General features: G+C 50.7%; 8 protein-coding genes across 8 annotated transcripts; 3 read left to right on the top strand and 5 right to left on the bottom strand.

Annotated features, from left to right (window-relative positions):
- Window positions 1-363: 363 nt before the first annotated feature.
- On the bottom strand, window positions 364-1,500 carry NCS57_00485800 (Pectate lyase; the record flags this gene model as incomplete). The annotated part of the gene is made up of 1 exon (XM_053054805.1): window positions 364-1,500. The coding sequence occupies one exon, from the start codon at window positions 1,498-1,500 to the stop codon at window positions 364-366; it is 1,137 nt and encodes a 378-aa protein (XP_052916965.1).
- Window positions 1,501-3,604: 2,104 nt separating this feature from the next.
- Window positions 3,605-4,081, bottom strand: NCS57_00485700 (uncharacterized protein; the record flags this gene model as incomplete). The annotated part of the gene is made up of 1 exon (XM_053054804.1): window positions 3,605-4,081. One exon carries the CDS (start codon window positions 4,079-4,081, stop codon window positions 3,605-3,607), a length of 477 nt encoding a protein of 158 aa, XP_052916964.1.
- Window positions 4,082-4,615: 534 nt separating this feature from the next.
- Window positions 4,616-5,617, top strand: NCS57_00485600 (uncharacterized protein; the record flags this gene model as incomplete). Its single annotated transcript, XM_053054803.1, has 1 exon — window positions 4,616-5,617. The coding sequence occupies one exon, from the start codon at window positions 4,616-4,618 to the stop codon at window positions 5,615-5,617; it is 1,002 nt and encodes a 333-aa protein (XP_052916963.1).
- Window positions 5,618-5,709: 92 nt separating this feature from the next.
- NCS57_00485500 (uncharacterized protein) lies at window positions 5,710-6,546 on the bottom strand (the record flags this gene model as incomplete). Its single annotated transcript, XM_053054802.1, has 2 exons — window positions 5,710-6,217; window positions 6,275-6,546. The coding sequence occupies 2 exons, from the start codon at window positions 6,544-6,546 to the stop codon at window positions 5,710-5,712; spliced, it is 780 nt and encodes a 259-aa protein (XP_052916962.1).
- A 696-nt stretch (window positions 6,547-7,242) lies between these two features.
- NCS57_00485400 (uncharacterized protein) lies at window positions 7,243-8,207 on the top strand (the record flags this gene model as incomplete). Its single annotated transcript, XM_053054801.1, has 3 exons — window positions 7,243-7,439; window positions 7,492-7,871; window positions 7,927-8,207. The coding sequence occupies 3 exons, from the start codon at window positions 7,243-7,245 to the stop codon at window positions 8,205-8,207; spliced, it is 858 nt and encodes a 285-aa protein (XP_052916961.1).
- A 116-nt stretch (window positions 8,208-8,323) lies between these two features.
- NCS57_00485300 (uncharacterized protein) lies at window positions 8,324-9,403 on the bottom strand (the record flags this gene model as incomplete). Its single annotated transcript, XM_053054800.1, has 6 exons — window positions 8,324-8,457; window positions 8,509-8,686; window positions 8,759-8,875; window positions 8,930-8,959; window positions 9,011-9,141; window positions 9,205-9,403. The coding sequence occupies 6 exons, from the start codon at window positions 9,401-9,403 to the stop codon at window positions 8,324-8,326; spliced, it is 789 nt and encodes a 262-aa protein (XP_052916960.1).
- Window positions 9,404-10,290: 887 nt separating this feature from the next.
- On the top strand, window positions 10,291-13,477 carry NCS57_00485200 (AMP-binding domain-containing protein; the record flags this gene model as incomplete). The annotated part of the gene is made up of 3 exons (XM_053054799.1): window positions 10,291-11,017; window positions 11,064-11,550; window positions 11,602-13,477. The coding sequence occupies 3 exons, from the start codon at window positions 10,291-10,293 to the stop codon at window positions 13,475-13,477; spliced, it is 3,090 nt and encodes a 1,029-aa protein (XP_052916959.1).
- Window positions 13,478-13,722: 245 nt separating this feature from the next.
- On the bottom strand, window positions 13,723-14,562 carry NCS57_00485100 (uncharacterized protein; the record flags this gene model as incomplete). Its single annotated transcript, XM_053054798.1, has 3 exons — window positions 13,723-13,842; window positions 13,902-14,111; window positions 14,164-14,562. 3 exons carry the CDS (start codon window positions 14,560-14,562, stop codon window positions 13,723-13,725), a joined length of 729 nt encoding a protein of 242 aa, XP_052916958.1.
- Window positions 14,563-15,040: the final 478 nt, after the last annotated feature.

Here is a 15,040-nt window from a genome sequence, read left to right as displayed (position 1 = left end):
TTGTCCTTTTTATGTTCTAGCCCTTCACATCTGGATTGAACACCACTAAGTTGGACTCTGTACTACCGTTGTTTTTGGCTATGCTTATCACCCCCCAGTGAAGAGTGGCGCTGACTCTGCAGATCCTCCCCCCTCGGTCATGCCAGCACTCTGTTAAACTGTTCTCATTCACGAAACATCATGCGCGGTACGAAACATCAAGTTATGGCCAGCACCTATTATTTAGTGGTTATGTACTTTTGTCTAGGTATATATAGCACTGAAAGAAAGCTTCGTTGTCACTTCACCCTAGGCGGGTAGAAGCTTGTGAATACCAACCCGTTCACTCCTTCGTGAGGCTTCAAAGCCGAAGTGTGGGAACGCTTAGTTGTTGTTGTTGTTGTTGAACCAGGAGCCCCAGTTCCAGCCACCAGTCTGCTGGTTGTCGCCGGTCTGCTCCTGGTTCTCGACCTCCTCATCCTTGTCCTCGGACTCATCCTTGTCATCGGAAGACTCCTCCTCGTTGTTGCTGTCATCGCCCGACTCCTCGTTGTTGTTGTTGTCGTCGCTGGACTCGTCATCACCAGTGGTCTCGGTGGGCTGAGCGGGCTCAGCGGACTCGACAGGGGCAGACTCGACGGGGGCAGACTCAACGGGAGCAGCCTCCTCGTCGTCACTTCCAGAGGTGGGGGTGGCGTCAGAAGGGGCAGAGGTAGCAGGAGCATCACCGGAGCCGGTCTCGGAGCCAGAGTCGGAGCCAGATCCAGCACCAGCCTCGGCGTCGCAGCTGCCAACCTTCTCGGGCTCGCTGCCGTCAGTGACACCCTTGAAGGCAACGCACTGCTCCTTGACGTTGGTCACGCTAACACCAGAGATGCTGGCAGTGTCGCCCATGTTGGGGTTGATGCCGACAAGGACCTTGCCGTCGCTGGCAGTACCACCAGAGACCTTGACGTGGCGGGCGGGCATCTCCTTGCAGTTACCGCAGCTGCGGTAGAGCTTGCCAAAGTCGGAGACGGTGAAGTCGTTGATGACGACGGTACCGCCACCATTGTGCTGGATGACCTTGTCCTCAGCGCCCTTGGCACCACCGCCGTTGATGGTGGTGGTCTCGCCATCAGCCTGCTTCTTGATGCTGAAGGCATCCTCGCAGACAGCGTCCCACCAGACGTTGGTGAGAGTGCAGCCACCGTTGCAGTGGACACCCTCAATCTGGTTGGGGCCAATGATGACGTTAGACAGCGAAGCGCCGGCCTCGAGGATGAAGACGGCGTCCGAGTCACCGCCCTCCTCCTGACCAGTGCAGGAAACACCACGGTCGAACATGACATTCTTACCATCGAAGGTCTCGCCGGCGGCGATAGTCATGGGGGCATCGAGGACGCTGGTGCCGTCAGCCTGGGGCTGCTGGCGCTTGGAGAGATCAGCCTTGGGGGCCTTGGTGATCTGGGGAGGGGCAGGCATGGCGTTGGCAAAGTTGCCAAGGGCCAGAGTGGCCGCCATGATCATTCGGTACTGCATGTTGATGGTGGAAAGAGTGTTGTTTTTTTGTTGATGTAGAAAAGAGAGAAGGATTGGTATCAGACCGGTCTGAAACTTTGTGCTGTAAGAGTGAAAAACGAAAGAATGATCAAGCACAGCTTGTCAAAAAAGAGAGAAGAAGGTGGAATGAACAATGAAAGTACTGGTGAAGACGAGGAGCAAAAAAAAAACGGGATGGACGAGATGTCATCGCACCTTTATACATCAGATCTCGGTCTATAAATCAGGTCACTCCTCAGCCATCATTCGCGGACATAACTTGGCCTTGAGAGGTTACATCAAGAGCCTCCTCGCGTAAACACGCTCGCTTCGCCTACTTAGCTATGGAACAACCGTGCCTAAAACGTCCCCACTGTTTGAAACGGCAAAATTCCTAATTGATACATGCCGTGAAGCTTGTTTCAGCTCATCGGAAATGCCACCTATCACGCCAAGTTGACCCCTGCCAAGCGAGAGCGGCTAACACGACAGTCAGGACGAATTTTCCCGCGCTGAAACGTGCCCCTATCAAGGGTCGACGGTGACAGTCGCGGATCGCGTTAGTGGACTGTCAGTGATTATTTCCGAGAATCTCTCCATCGCCTCGTCTGCGGGATCTCAAAGCCAAGCTCTGAACCCGCTGCCAAGCAGAATAATAGTTCAAGTTTAAGCCTTCGCTTGCGATCAAGCCAAGACAGCCCCATCAACAGCTATCTCTATCAGATTGAGGCATCTTGAAGCATCTCACGCATCATGACAGCCCAAGGCATCAGCAGGAGGTGGACCCATTGTCCAAACTCCCCACTGTAGGAGACAAATGAGCACACTGACGGCCCTGACTCGGGGAATCGAAAGGGACCCACGAGGGATAATAGTATCCTGACTCGACGTTAAGATCATCGTCGGCCAACTTGACTGTCACCGTCAACGTTCTGTGAGCTTATCTCCATGTAGTAATCGGGGGCGCGCGGAAAATTCCATGTCGTATCCAGTTAACAATGGCCGCCAATCAAGTGCAATCAACGGCAACCAGGTCGGCAAGTGGGAGACGTCAAGCTTGGAATCACACTCTGCCTGACGTGGTTGGAGGAACTGTTGGTCCATGACCTGAATTGGGGTCTTAACTGATGCACCGATGTCACAACATCGCACCCTACCCTATTGTTTGGCGTGAAGTGCATGATGCTGGATAAACTATACTCATTGCGTTTCTCAAGACATTAGAGGTAGTTCGTTTAAGTTTTAAGGGTAAATACTAAGCATGGGATTAAGGTTATGCTTCTTGTGTTTATTTTTATTTCCGTTCTTGGTTAGGTTGCAAGTAGCCCAGCGTCTCACGAAACAGGAAAATCCAGCACAAGAAAGATGGCTACCCTGTGGCATTTCATTACTCCCTCGTAAACATTTAAAGATTCTATCTCTATGCGCAACAGAGATAGGTAATGTATCATTGAAAATGTCAGCTCCCTTAATTTTACCAGTATGGTACCTCATTTCTACGACGAAGGTACCAGGTAGAAATCCCAAGCGTATTGAATTGAGAGACAATTCAACCTCATAGCATACCCAAAGGTAGATCAAGGCAACCCAGTCAGAGAAATACAGTTTTACACACAGTCAAGCCATCATGCCTAAGGGAAAAACCCCAAGCGTATACCCAGAATACTCTATATTTCGATCTGGGGGAGTGTCAAGATAATTGCTGACACATCTCAAAGTCGCGAGAAACTGGAGAGTTGCGTTTGTGGGAGATTGAAAGGGGTGGGGTGACGAGTCTGCCATGTTTCAAAATAGCACGGAGTGTTTAGTCGAGACACCTCCTGGATCGGCATTGCTCTTTATCCCCACAACCCGACGATCAGGGTCATATTTATATCTTATACGAAGTAAATAGTCTTTTCATGACACAAAGGTGGATCTTGGCATTGGGATTCGCCCCCCAACTGGATGGAAGGCTGCAAGAGCATTGAGTAGGTTGAACGACCTGAGCCCTCACTATACAACGCTGGGTTTTTCAAAACGCAGATTGGACTCTGGCAGTCAAAGAATAGAGCATGATAGTCTCTTCAAGTAAAGCAACTTCTTCCGGGCCATCCGGACGCGCTCACGAGCCCTTCTCATCGGTCTTGGGTTTACTCTTGGCCATGAGCCGGTGAACCGACTCCGCATCACAAAACTCGACCACCTTGGTAACCTTGGCTCCATCCTCATTAAAGCTTAAGAACCAAGAGTGCTCCATGACAATCGTCTCGCCGTCCTTGCACACCATGTCCGTGACGGTCGTTGCAGCCGCTTTCCTTGCTTCAACATCGATTGTCAGGTTTGAAATGTCGCTTCTCTGAACACCGCCGACTTCGAGGTCCTGGGCAAAAAGCCTTTCGTATTCAGCATTGTCAATGACAAAATCTGGTGGAGCGCCGAGGGCTTTGAGCAGAGAAGTCGGGAGCAGGTGACGGGTGCAGCCATCAGCGACGTTTCGGTTGATGATTGCGGGATTGTTTTCTTCCGCGCCGTCCCTGTACGCCGCGATAAATCCTCGCGTAGTCGCTTCAATTGCCTTTCTAATGTCCGCGGAGGCCATGATTATGTTGACACGTGTAATAGCTCTTGAGTTGTGTAACGAAGGAGGTGTAATCGAGAGGGGAAATGTTTCAGCACCATCGCGGGGTATCACCATATATAAGGTCTTTGTGGGCGACCAGTCTAACGTTGATTACTGTTCTTATCTCACGTCAGCTTAGTTATCTTCTCGATTTTGCTTGTCATAGTTGAACTATATCTTAACCCTATTTTGAGGTTGATCGTCGCTTTGGTGGCAAGTCTCCGCACGCCAAGACTCGTGATGTGAAACCTTGGGTTGACGACAGCACCACTACTCAGCACACTTGCTAAGACGAAAAGATATGCCAATTTATTAGAATATCCTCTCGAAAAAGAGCAGAACGCCCAGCCGAAGACATTTATCTGACTGGCATTCGATGGTGGCTGTTACTCCGCCTCCAATTTAGGCAGCAGTGATCACGTGCACCAAGTCATGAGGGTAAGCAGACGCGTTGTTCAACTGTCTCACTTGAATCATTTCTTACCTACACCGTCATCTCACACCATCTCAAACATGGCCTCTTCTCAAGACACAGAACTTTCTCCTCGAGAGTCCCGAGTCATTGGTGCTCTACTGGGCGTCCATTGCGGCGACTCCCTGGGCGCCCCCCTCGAATTCATGTCCCACGCCCAAATTGCCCGTAAATATCCTCGTGGCCTCCGAGAAATCATCGGCGGAGGACACTTTGCGTGGCCGGCCGGTTCAGCTACCGATGATACCGACATGACCCGTGGAGTACTTCTCGCCTACGCTGACGCAAAGCCTGGCGATGATGTGGCCCGTCTTGCTGGTGAATACTTCCTCAAGTGGTTGAACGGCGACTGGCCGGGCCGAAAGCCGGGAAGCTATCCCAAAGACATTGGAGGTGCTACTTCTGATGGCTTGGAAAAATATGAACACACACGAGACCCTGATCGCGCCGGAGCTGGTGAAGGACGTGCTGGAAACGGTAGCTTGATGCGATGCGTGCCGACTGGCTTGTTCCAGACAGACCCTCAAAAGTTGATCACTGAGAGTGAACGCATCAGCAAGATTACTCACGACGACAAGAGATGCACCATCGCTTGCGCAGCTTACAACACCATGATATCCAAGCTGATCGACCAAGAGAGCCCTGCCGATGCTGTCGCCGCCGGCCAGGAAGTTGCCAAGACCCTCGAAGGGTCAACATCTGGCCAAGTCTATCAAGCCATTGAATTGGCCAAGACGCTCGAAGTTGCCGCCATGGCTGAGAAAGGACCATCGCCTAAATTGCGTGGAGGCTGCAGTGGCTATGTGCTCGCATCTCTGAGCCTTGCCGTCGCTGCTGTTCTGGACAAACGAGATATTGAAGATAATTTGGTGGATGTTGTTCGCATCGGTAAGGACACGGACACTAATGGGGCTATTGCTGGTGGACTTTTGGGTGCTAGGGATGGGGAGGGGGCTATTCCTGAGTCTTGGAAGGAAATATTGCAGTTCGGGCCCGAGTTCCGGAGGGTTGCATTGAGCCTGTTGCGGGCGGGAAGCTCATGATCAGAGCGGACGGGGTCAGCACCTCCGTATACGAAACTGATCCGATGTAAATGACATAGTAAACGAATAAAATGCACTTGTTAAATCTACCCTCATCTCTCATCACGCATGTCCATCATTCTATATGATCCGCCTTCCACAGAAGCTTTCGGAGCTTTTGCATCCAGCCGAGGCATCGTGTAGATAGCCCATGTCACAATACCAAGGATAGCCGTCTCCATCAACAGTGACATGAAAAGGTACATGAAAGGACTTCCAACCACAGCACTAAACTTTTTATCGCCCGTTGCAGTGAAAGCCACACTGTAAGTAGTCCGAACAATCATGAATGGAACACAGGCCCCAAAGCTCCACATCCCTCGGCGTTCATCTTCGGGGATTGACGACCACCTTTGAACCAGATAAAAGGCGAGTAAAAGTGACCAGGCGTATAGGGCCACAAAGAGCCCCATGCTGGCTTGGGCGAGGCCCCCAGGCTTCGCTGCGTCTTCTCGTTGGCTTGCGGTGGCGTAGTCGGCTATTGAGAGGCCCATGCCTGCCCAGCAGATGAGCTCAGGGACGCGGAAATGCCACGGCGTGAGGACCTGGACGAATGTGTTCCTAAGAGGAAAATATCAGTCATTTCCGAAAAGAAGGATGGGGGAAACATGAACCTACGCTCGCTGTAACATATTAAGCAGCAAGAAAGTCAAGAGGACCAGACCAAGTGACTCGCATACATAAACAGCAGCCCACACCCCGTACGAACCATTGGTCAGAGTCGCCAACATGCAACTCGCTCCGGTAAGACGAATGATGGAAAACAAGGCAATACTGAACCAACCATTCTTCTTTTGGGAGTAAAAGAGGGTACCAAAGAATAAGAAGACGGAGAAGATTGGGATTTGTGTGGCTGCTATGCCATGTCGGAACTTGAATTCCCCCGCCATGGTGTCCGATGCAGAGGAAGTTGGGATATGAAGAGTAAGCTTGAAAAAACAGTGAACGAATTTACAAGAGAGCCTATTCTTCTATCATTTCGTGCCAGAGTCCGATCGGATCCTGTCGCTAAGCCTCATCTTGGACGGTTACACGCGTGTCCCTAAATGGAAATCCATTCGAGTTTCAGCCCACTTGATCCACTTCCACGATCCCTGTCCCTACAATCATGGAGGCCGGGAAAAGAAATTGATTCGAGCTGTGGCAGACATTGACTGAGAGACTGGCATTTTATAAATATTGCTTATGTTTCCCAATAAATGCACCGCCACGCATGAATCTTGGCTTCGAATCAAGATCCCTTTCAAGTTAGACCAGCCACGAATGTTCGGCAGTTTGGCGCGCATCATTCTAAGAAACCGATCGGATTCATCGCGAAAATGGGTACGTAGAGGGCAGGACGCCTTGTAAAACGTCAAAGAGCCCTGCATGCCATGACTTCATCAGCCTGAAAATGCGATCGGGTTGCCTCTAGGCGAGCGACAGCCACTTTCGATGGACCCAAGGGCAACCGAATCAGATGATTTAAAGATGGAAATGGCATGCCCTTTTACGCCTACTCTTCAATTCTTACTCTCTTTCATTGATCATATCTTGTTCTTTTCGACTCTTCTTCTCGACTGTTATCTCCCTCGACCGGCTCCACCATGCGTCACGAATATGTGTTGGGAGGCAATTTATTCTTCTTGATCGCCTTTTCCATCGTGCTCCCTTTCCAAATCTACTTTGGTATACGTTACAAAACTTGGGGCTTCCTCTTTGGCATGTTCTGCGCCCTCGTACTGGAAATATTGGGCTACGCGTCACGAGTTGGGCTGCACTATGGAAAAGATCTCTTTCTCATGTGCGTATTGCCCTTACAGCCTATGAACGGTCCGTTAACTTGTCTGCACTAGGTATATCGTCACTCTCACAATAGGTCCCGCATTCCTCAGCGCCGCTCTTTACCTATGCCTGGCTCGCATCATCACCGTGTACGGAGCCCACCTAGCGCGTTTCCGGCCAATGGTCTACACAACTGTCTTCATGTTACTTGACTTCTTTGCCCTCTTGCTCCAATCTGGAGGAGGCGCTCTTGTCGGCGGAGATGATCCGAGTATGTGGGACATGGGGCTAAAGATTCTACAAGCCGGGCTTTCGATTCACCTTATTGGCATCGTTATATATGGGGCGCTGTGTCTTGAGTTTGGTGTGGCGGTTCGCCGAGCCAGGGGTGAATGGAGTGGTGATTTCAAGATGCTCCAACTCTCAACCAAGTTCAAAATGTTCTGCCTTGGTGCGTGTCGAGTAGGGAAAAATAAGAGCAGTGAGGATTGCTAACAAACAAATAGTTCTAGGTATTTCAACTCTGGCAGTATTGATACGAACAGCTTTCCGGGTGGCAGAGCTAAGCCAAGGGTTCGACAGCAAGATTGCCAAAAGCGAGACAGCATTCCTGCTCCTTGAAGGGACCATGATCCTCTTGGCCTGCTTATGCCTCACCGTTTATCATCCTGGCATCGCTTTCCAAGGCCGTTGGGTGGATGCAGATTTCAGCATGAAAAGAAGAAAGGACAAAAGCGATAGCGAAGAGGACGTTGGAAGCAGGCATATATCCTTACACTCGATGTGATTTGAGGGTTATTATCGACAAAGCGCACAGGGACCACATGGCAAAAAGGTTAACGGCCTTGGGGTTACTATAGATACCAACATTCCACTTGCTATTTCTCCTACTTTCATCTAGATCTAAGAATGCCGGAAAGTAGGCTTCCTCTTTTCCAGGAATGAGTTTATTCCCTCCTGAAAGTCATCGAGGCTAAAGGTTGAATAATACAACGCCTTCTCGTGCACCATCCCAGCATCTAGTGTTGTAGTTTCAGCTAGAAACAGTTAGCAACGCTCCTTCGAGCACTGAGGTGAATACTACTTACCAGCAAGGACAGCTTGTTTCGCGATACGCAAAACGGGACCAGACAGATTGGAGAGCTTTTCTGCAAGCTTAATGGCCGCAGGTAAGACCTCCGATGAGGGAAATACTTTGGTAACGACACCTAGACGCTCAAATTCTGAGCCGCTCGCAGGATCACCGGTTAGAATGAACTCCATAGCCTGGGACAGTCAGTTAATCTTCATTCATCGTTCATGGAAACAGAGCGGATGATAATGACGCCGAAAACTGACCTTGTGCTTCCCCAATGCCCGGGCCAGCCGTTGTGTACCACCAGCGCCAGGAATCGTCCCAATCTTGACTTCTGGGAGACCAAACATGGCATCTTCAGCCGCATAAATGATATCGCACTAATGAAAATGATGAGTCGAGAGCATTTGAACGAAGAAGGGACCTCTACTCACAGCTAGTGAAATCTCAAATCCACCACCCAGCTGGATTCTCATGTTAGGCGTGACGAGGCAGAGGCTGGGGACTACACTTACAGCAAATCCCACAACTGCGGCAATAATGGGTTTTGAGAAACTTGCAAAGGCATCTGTAAGGTCCCTGAGAAAGGCCCGTTGGTGACCTTTGGCTGTGGATATCTGGACAAGCTCGTTGAGATCCATTCCGGCTGAAACAGGAAACATTAGCCAAAGGAAACGGCATAGATGCTGAGATCGGAAATACAACATACCACAGAAATGGCCATCCGGCTGACCAGTAATGACAACTGCACGAACTGTCTCGAGCTGATCAAGATGGACAAGAACTGCCACTAGTTCGTTGATTGTGTTCTGAGAAAATGCGTTTCGTTTTGCTGGTCGGTTGAACTGGATCACCGCAATGTTCTTGTCGTTGTCGACGGTGAGTATGAGATCTTGAAGGTTGTCCATTGGGTCTTGCGTGTAAGAATTATGTGTCAGGTGGTTTAACGGACAAAGATGCAGGACGTGGTAAGAGATGATCGGTTTCTTGGCCAGATTTTAAATGCTAGATAAACTAAGAAGGGCTATATTTATCGTTAGAGTCTTTAGGCATGAAGTAATGTGTTCCGTGGTAAGCAATTACTAAACGACGAGATGACCAGGGCTGTCACACGCTCGTTTGACGTTTGATGCAACGCTTGCTTCAAAACAACGTTTGTAACTCCCGTTTCGAAAAGTGCCACCCCCGTGCACGACCGTATTTCCTCCTTCAGCTCGCCTAATTCCTCCAAGAGATGCCAAGTAAATCCACATTCGAGCTGCGAGATCCCTGAGTTGAAACCAGTCCCACCACTTAAAGTTTGAGAATATCGACAGGCACAACAATAACGTTTCAAAAGAAAGATCCACCCCGAAGGGTGGCCTGTTTCGCCTAATCTGCTACTTTCTAGATTAGATGTTCTTCTCCGATCTCCGTTTCGGTGTCACTGCTCCGAACGTTCTAGCTTGGAACCTGACGTGGGTCTGGGACCCGGTTATACGACAGAGCCAAGCGGAACAACTTTCTCCTTGGAGATATTTCCGCCCCGGACTTTTTGATGACAGAGATTACCGATGAGACTATAGACGCTGGGGCTCAGGGGGCCAGGAGTTGAGCGTTAACTGTTACAGCTATGTGCAAGGGGTTTGGTAGTCGTCATCAGTGACAGAAGAGAGCCAAAACAAACAACCTCGGGTTGCCACTTAACGCGTTCTGAAGAGCCTTAATTGCTGTGTGAAGAATTACTTAAACATGTCTGAACTGCTGTCATTTTCTGTCCCGTGTCGTGGCGGAAACTCACGGCCAAACGCCCACCATGTCTGCTTCTTCTTCTTTCCATTCTCTTGACAACCTCTCCCTGGCGGATCGAGTACTCTTTAATAAATTCAGCAAAGGCCCTAGCCAATCTATTCCCTACAATGTTGTTCATCATGCCTTTGAGGCCGCTGCGCTGGCGCATCCCGAGGTTACTGCCGTTCGACACTACGATGGCACCACTATCACATACCGCGAGCTCAATCGCCGAGCAAACATGCTGGCCAACGAGCTACGAGATACTTTTGGTCTAAAAGTTGGCGACCGTGTCGTTCTTGTGTACTCGCGTTGTATCGAGATGGTTGTCTTTATCCTTGCCGTTCTCAAGGCTGGCGGACAATACATTCCCTTGGACGGCGGCATTGTCACTGATGACACACTTGGCTTCGACATTGTGGACTCAAACGCCCCCGTGGTCATTTGTCTCCCCAAGTTCCGCGAAAAGGTGGTGCGCAGTATCCCTCGCCAACGCCAGGGACTGGTTGATGTCATTGATCTCGACCAAAACTCAAGACTTTGGAGACATGGCAACTCGGCACACCCCATGGTCGATGTTGGCCCGGACCATGGAGCCTATGTCATCTACACTTCAGGCACTACTGGACGACCTAAGGGTGTTGATGTCCGTCATGGGGGTGTTACCAATACACTTCTTGCCGAGCCTTCTCGCCTGGGTATCAGCGTCGGCAGCAATGTGGCACAACAATTGAACGTCGCTTTCGACATGTGTAAGTCAACTGACGCGTACAAGAGACTCAATCTAACAAATAATAGGCGCATGGGAGATTTTAGGCACCATAATGAACGGTGGCACCCTCCACATCCGAGGTAGCGGCCTCGAGCCATGGACAGACTGCCTCCGACGAGTCGACACAGTCATCGCAACCCCCTCCGTTGTCCTCAAGTACATGCCCCGAGTCGAAGATTTCCCAAACGTTAAGACCATCGCGGTCGGAGGAGAGCCTTGCCCATTGGCTCTGGCTGAGAAGTGGGCGCCATATGTCAAGTTCTGGAACGTCTGTGGCCCTACAGAGATCAGCATCCTCAACACTGCCCACCTGCACAGACCGGGTAGGACGCTCTCGATCGGCAAGCCCAATCCGAACACGAATGTCTATATCTTGGATGGCGACGAGAATCCCGTCAAGATCGGAGAGCCAGGCATTATGTGGGCCGGTGGTGATGGAGTCTCTCGAGGATACCTTGGTCTACCGGACTTGACGAAGACTCGATACAAGCCTGATAAGTTCACCAAAGATGGGTAAGTACCAATCAGCACAAGATGCTGTTGAGCCTCACTAACTTTGCACAGCCGCATGATGTTCAACACTGGTGATCTCGCTCGATGGCTTGAAGATGGCAGCCTCCTACCTCTCGGCCGCAAGGACGACCAGGTTAAAATCCAGGGCTTCCGAGTCGAACTCGACGGCGTCTCTCGCTCCATCGAAACAACTCCTTCCGTCATCAAGGGTTGTGCCCTCAAGATCGAAGACAAGCTTTGGGGTTTCTACTCTGCTCACGAGAGGATCGATGAGAGTGAGCTGAAGAGGGCTGTGAGCATCAGCCAGCCGTTTTATGCTGTTCCAACCGTCTGGAAGCACTTGCCAACATTGGAGCTCACACCCAATGGTAAGGTCGACAAGAGAGCCTTGTATAAAGTCGCCGCAGAGAACGAAAAGGAACTTCCTGAAGTCCCTGTCAAGAAGCCCCGTCCAGAGACAATGTGGCCATCGCCACCACGCAGTTCAATGGGGAGCTCGAGCGACGGAACTCTTGTGGAAGCCGAGCACTTTGGTTCTTCTCAAGACCTGGAGAAGGACGGAAAGGACGTCATCATCGACGTCACCGAAGTTGAACCCGAAGAAGACGAGTTGCCAGCCAAGAATGGCTTCCATGGATGGCGCTGGCTACGCCATCGGGCCCTTTCAGCTTACCGCAAGCTCTTTGGTGTCATATTTATCGCAAACCTCGTCGTACTCATTTTTCTTTTGTATGAAAGTCGCAACAGCAACTTCTCGCCACAGGCTTCTCACCTGGCTACAGCGGTGGCCGCCAACCTTCTCGTCGCCGTCCTTGTTCGTCAGGACTACGTCGTCAACGCGATCTTCTTCCTCTGCTCTCGAGTACCGACGTCCTTGCCGCTGAGCATGAGACGGCATTTCGCACGTGTCTATCACAATGGTGGTGTTCATTCAGGCTGTGCTGTTTCCGCGACGGCGTGGTGGGTTATGTTCACTGTCACTTCAAGCCGCGATTATGTTGCTCTGGAGAACCCACCGCCCATCAAAGCATTCGTGCTTGCGTTGACATATGTCATCATGGCTACTCTTTCCTTCATCTTGGCTATGGCGTATCCAACTGTACGTGTCAAGATGCACGACCAGTTCGAATGGGCACATCGCTTCGTTGGATGGTTTACCGTGGCCCTTGTTTGGACTCATGTTGTTGCATCGACAATCTCAACCACACCAGGACCCGTGGGACCAGCACTTGCCAAGTCCCCTACTATCTACCTGGTAGCATTGACAACTCTCAGTATTGCATTGCCATGGGTAAGACTCCGTCGCGTCAAGGTTGTCCCTGAGCCCCTGTCGAGACACGCCGTTCGTCTCCATTTCGACTTTTGCACACCCGGACCCTGCACTTCACGAGGCGTGCGCATCACCGACCGGCCTCTGATTGAATGGCATGCATTCGCTGCTATCCCCGAGCCTCATGGAAAGGGCTTCTCCATCGTCGTCTCAAAGGCCGGTGACTGGACAAAACGCATCATCGAGAACCCTCCCACCTCCATCTGGACACGCGGCACCCCAGCTTCTGGTGTACTCGCAGTTGCGCCACTGTTCAAGAAGGTAGTCCTTGTTGCCACTGGCTCTGGAATCGGACCTTGCTTGCCAGTCATCATGGAACGTCGCGTGCCTTGCCGTGTAGTCTGGTCGACGAAGAATCCACTCGCAACATACGGACAAGGGATTCTCGACACGATTCTTTCTTGTGACCCGGAGGCTCTTATCTGGAATACTGATGAAAGGGGACGACCGGACATGACCAAGCTGGCGTATCAGGTCTACAAGGAGAGTGGAGCAGAGTGTGTGTGCATCATCTCCAATAGGAGCACAACAGCCAAGGTGGTGTATCAGCTAGAGAGTCGCGGTATCGCTGCCTATGGTCCGATCTTGGACTCGTAACGTTGGACACGCTTGTATTTCTTTTTAGTCGCTGAACGCCAAGAATTTTCTTATCTGAATCCCATTGAAGACGCTCTAAGCCCCTCCTATTGGCGCATTGTTCTCCTGTAGTTGACACAGCTTTGTACCGTTAACGCAAGGTTAATATCCTGTATAGCCACATATATATATACTTTTCCCATAATTTGCTCTAAATCGTAATGTATTTCGACCCCAACCGAGTAAGACGTACTTGGGGTGTGGATTTAGCCCTTGAGCACTCCATACTTGCCCCGACGCTTGGAACTCTGGTGAGAAAGGATGAAGATGATGAGCCCAATAACCTCCATCGGTACAGCCACCAGACAGGCAATGAAGCAATAGTTCTAGAATGAAGAGTAAGAATTAGCCAGGCTTAGTTGCATAGGTCAGGGTCCATGCATACCATCTCGGTGCACAACGAGTTCCAGGGAATCTCGCCCTGCTCATCTCGGACATTGCAAGTCCAAGACCAGAGGTCCCAATGGCGCGTCTTTTTGGCATTTTCGTTGGACATCTTGAAGTAGGCCAGCGCAGCAGACCAAGCAGCCGTGATGAATGTCGATCTGGCGTAGACTGCTCGCGTACGCCACGCGCCTTCGCGCATGGAACGGAACTGAACAAGGCTTAGTCGCGTAAATAATGGTCTCTAGAACTCCCCAACATACCTTCCTACACTGTGTGATGAGAGATACCACATGGGCCAAAGTAGTGCCGACCGCGACGCCCATCATGGTCCATGTCGGCCTCATATCCGTGTGAAGCCATTGAATAACTCTCCAACCAGACCCATTGTCGACAATCTTGTTGCGCGTTGTCCACCACACGATAGCAGCATGGAGCATCAATGCCAATGTGCTCAAGTCAAGAAGTAGTTCGGTAACTCTCAAAACGAGTCGAAGTCCCTCGATAGTTCGTTGGGTTCCCTGGTCGGCCTTCTTTCGCTTAAGAAGTAGCTGCTGATCTGAGATGGCGGCAAACAACTTGTCACCAGAACGGTGCTCTGCTTCATGGAAGCGTCCTTGGTGAGAGTAAGGCTCATAAGCAGATTCCATATTGAGATCCATTGTGGCAGATGAGAAGATCGCAGTATGGTTTGATGGGCAAGAAACGGCAAGCGACAGAGTGCTTATGGGGGTGATACGCTTCTCTCTTTATCTCGCGCCTGTTGGGGGCGTCAACTGCGCTTACAGTCACGAGGGACTTTGGATAAAAATAAGCTACATCCTCAATCGCTAAGTTTGGAATCATTGTAATCGGTTAATGCAACATCCGGCACTTGTCCATTGCCAAAAAGTAAGCGGGCGGCCGCCCCGACCTTCGCAGGAAATGCCACAAACGGCTTGGTCAGCATCAAGGATCCAATAACCTGCTCCAACTCGTTAAACAAAGAATCTAATTGATGCCTTTTGACAGGGGTCGCGGCAGTTGGTGAGACGGCTAAAAGGTTCAGCTCCATCAGCACTAGGCTAGCCTCCAGGTCAGACGTGATCTAATAAGCGCGATGCCACATTGAAGCGCCTCGGTCATATCTCCGCCGTGTTG

Source organism: Fusarium keratoplasticum, chromosome 3 (assembly GCF_025433545.1).
Source record: "Fusarium keratoplasticum isolate Fu6.1 chromosome 3, whole genome shotgun sequence".
In the NCBI taxonomy this organism is placed as follows: Eukaryota; Fungi; Ascomycota; class Sordariomycetes; order Hypocreales; family Nectriaceae; genus Fusarium; species Fusarium keratoplasticum.
The sequence above is the reverse complement of the archived record's forward strand: the minus strand, read 5'-3'. Positions and strand labels throughout refer to the sequence as shown.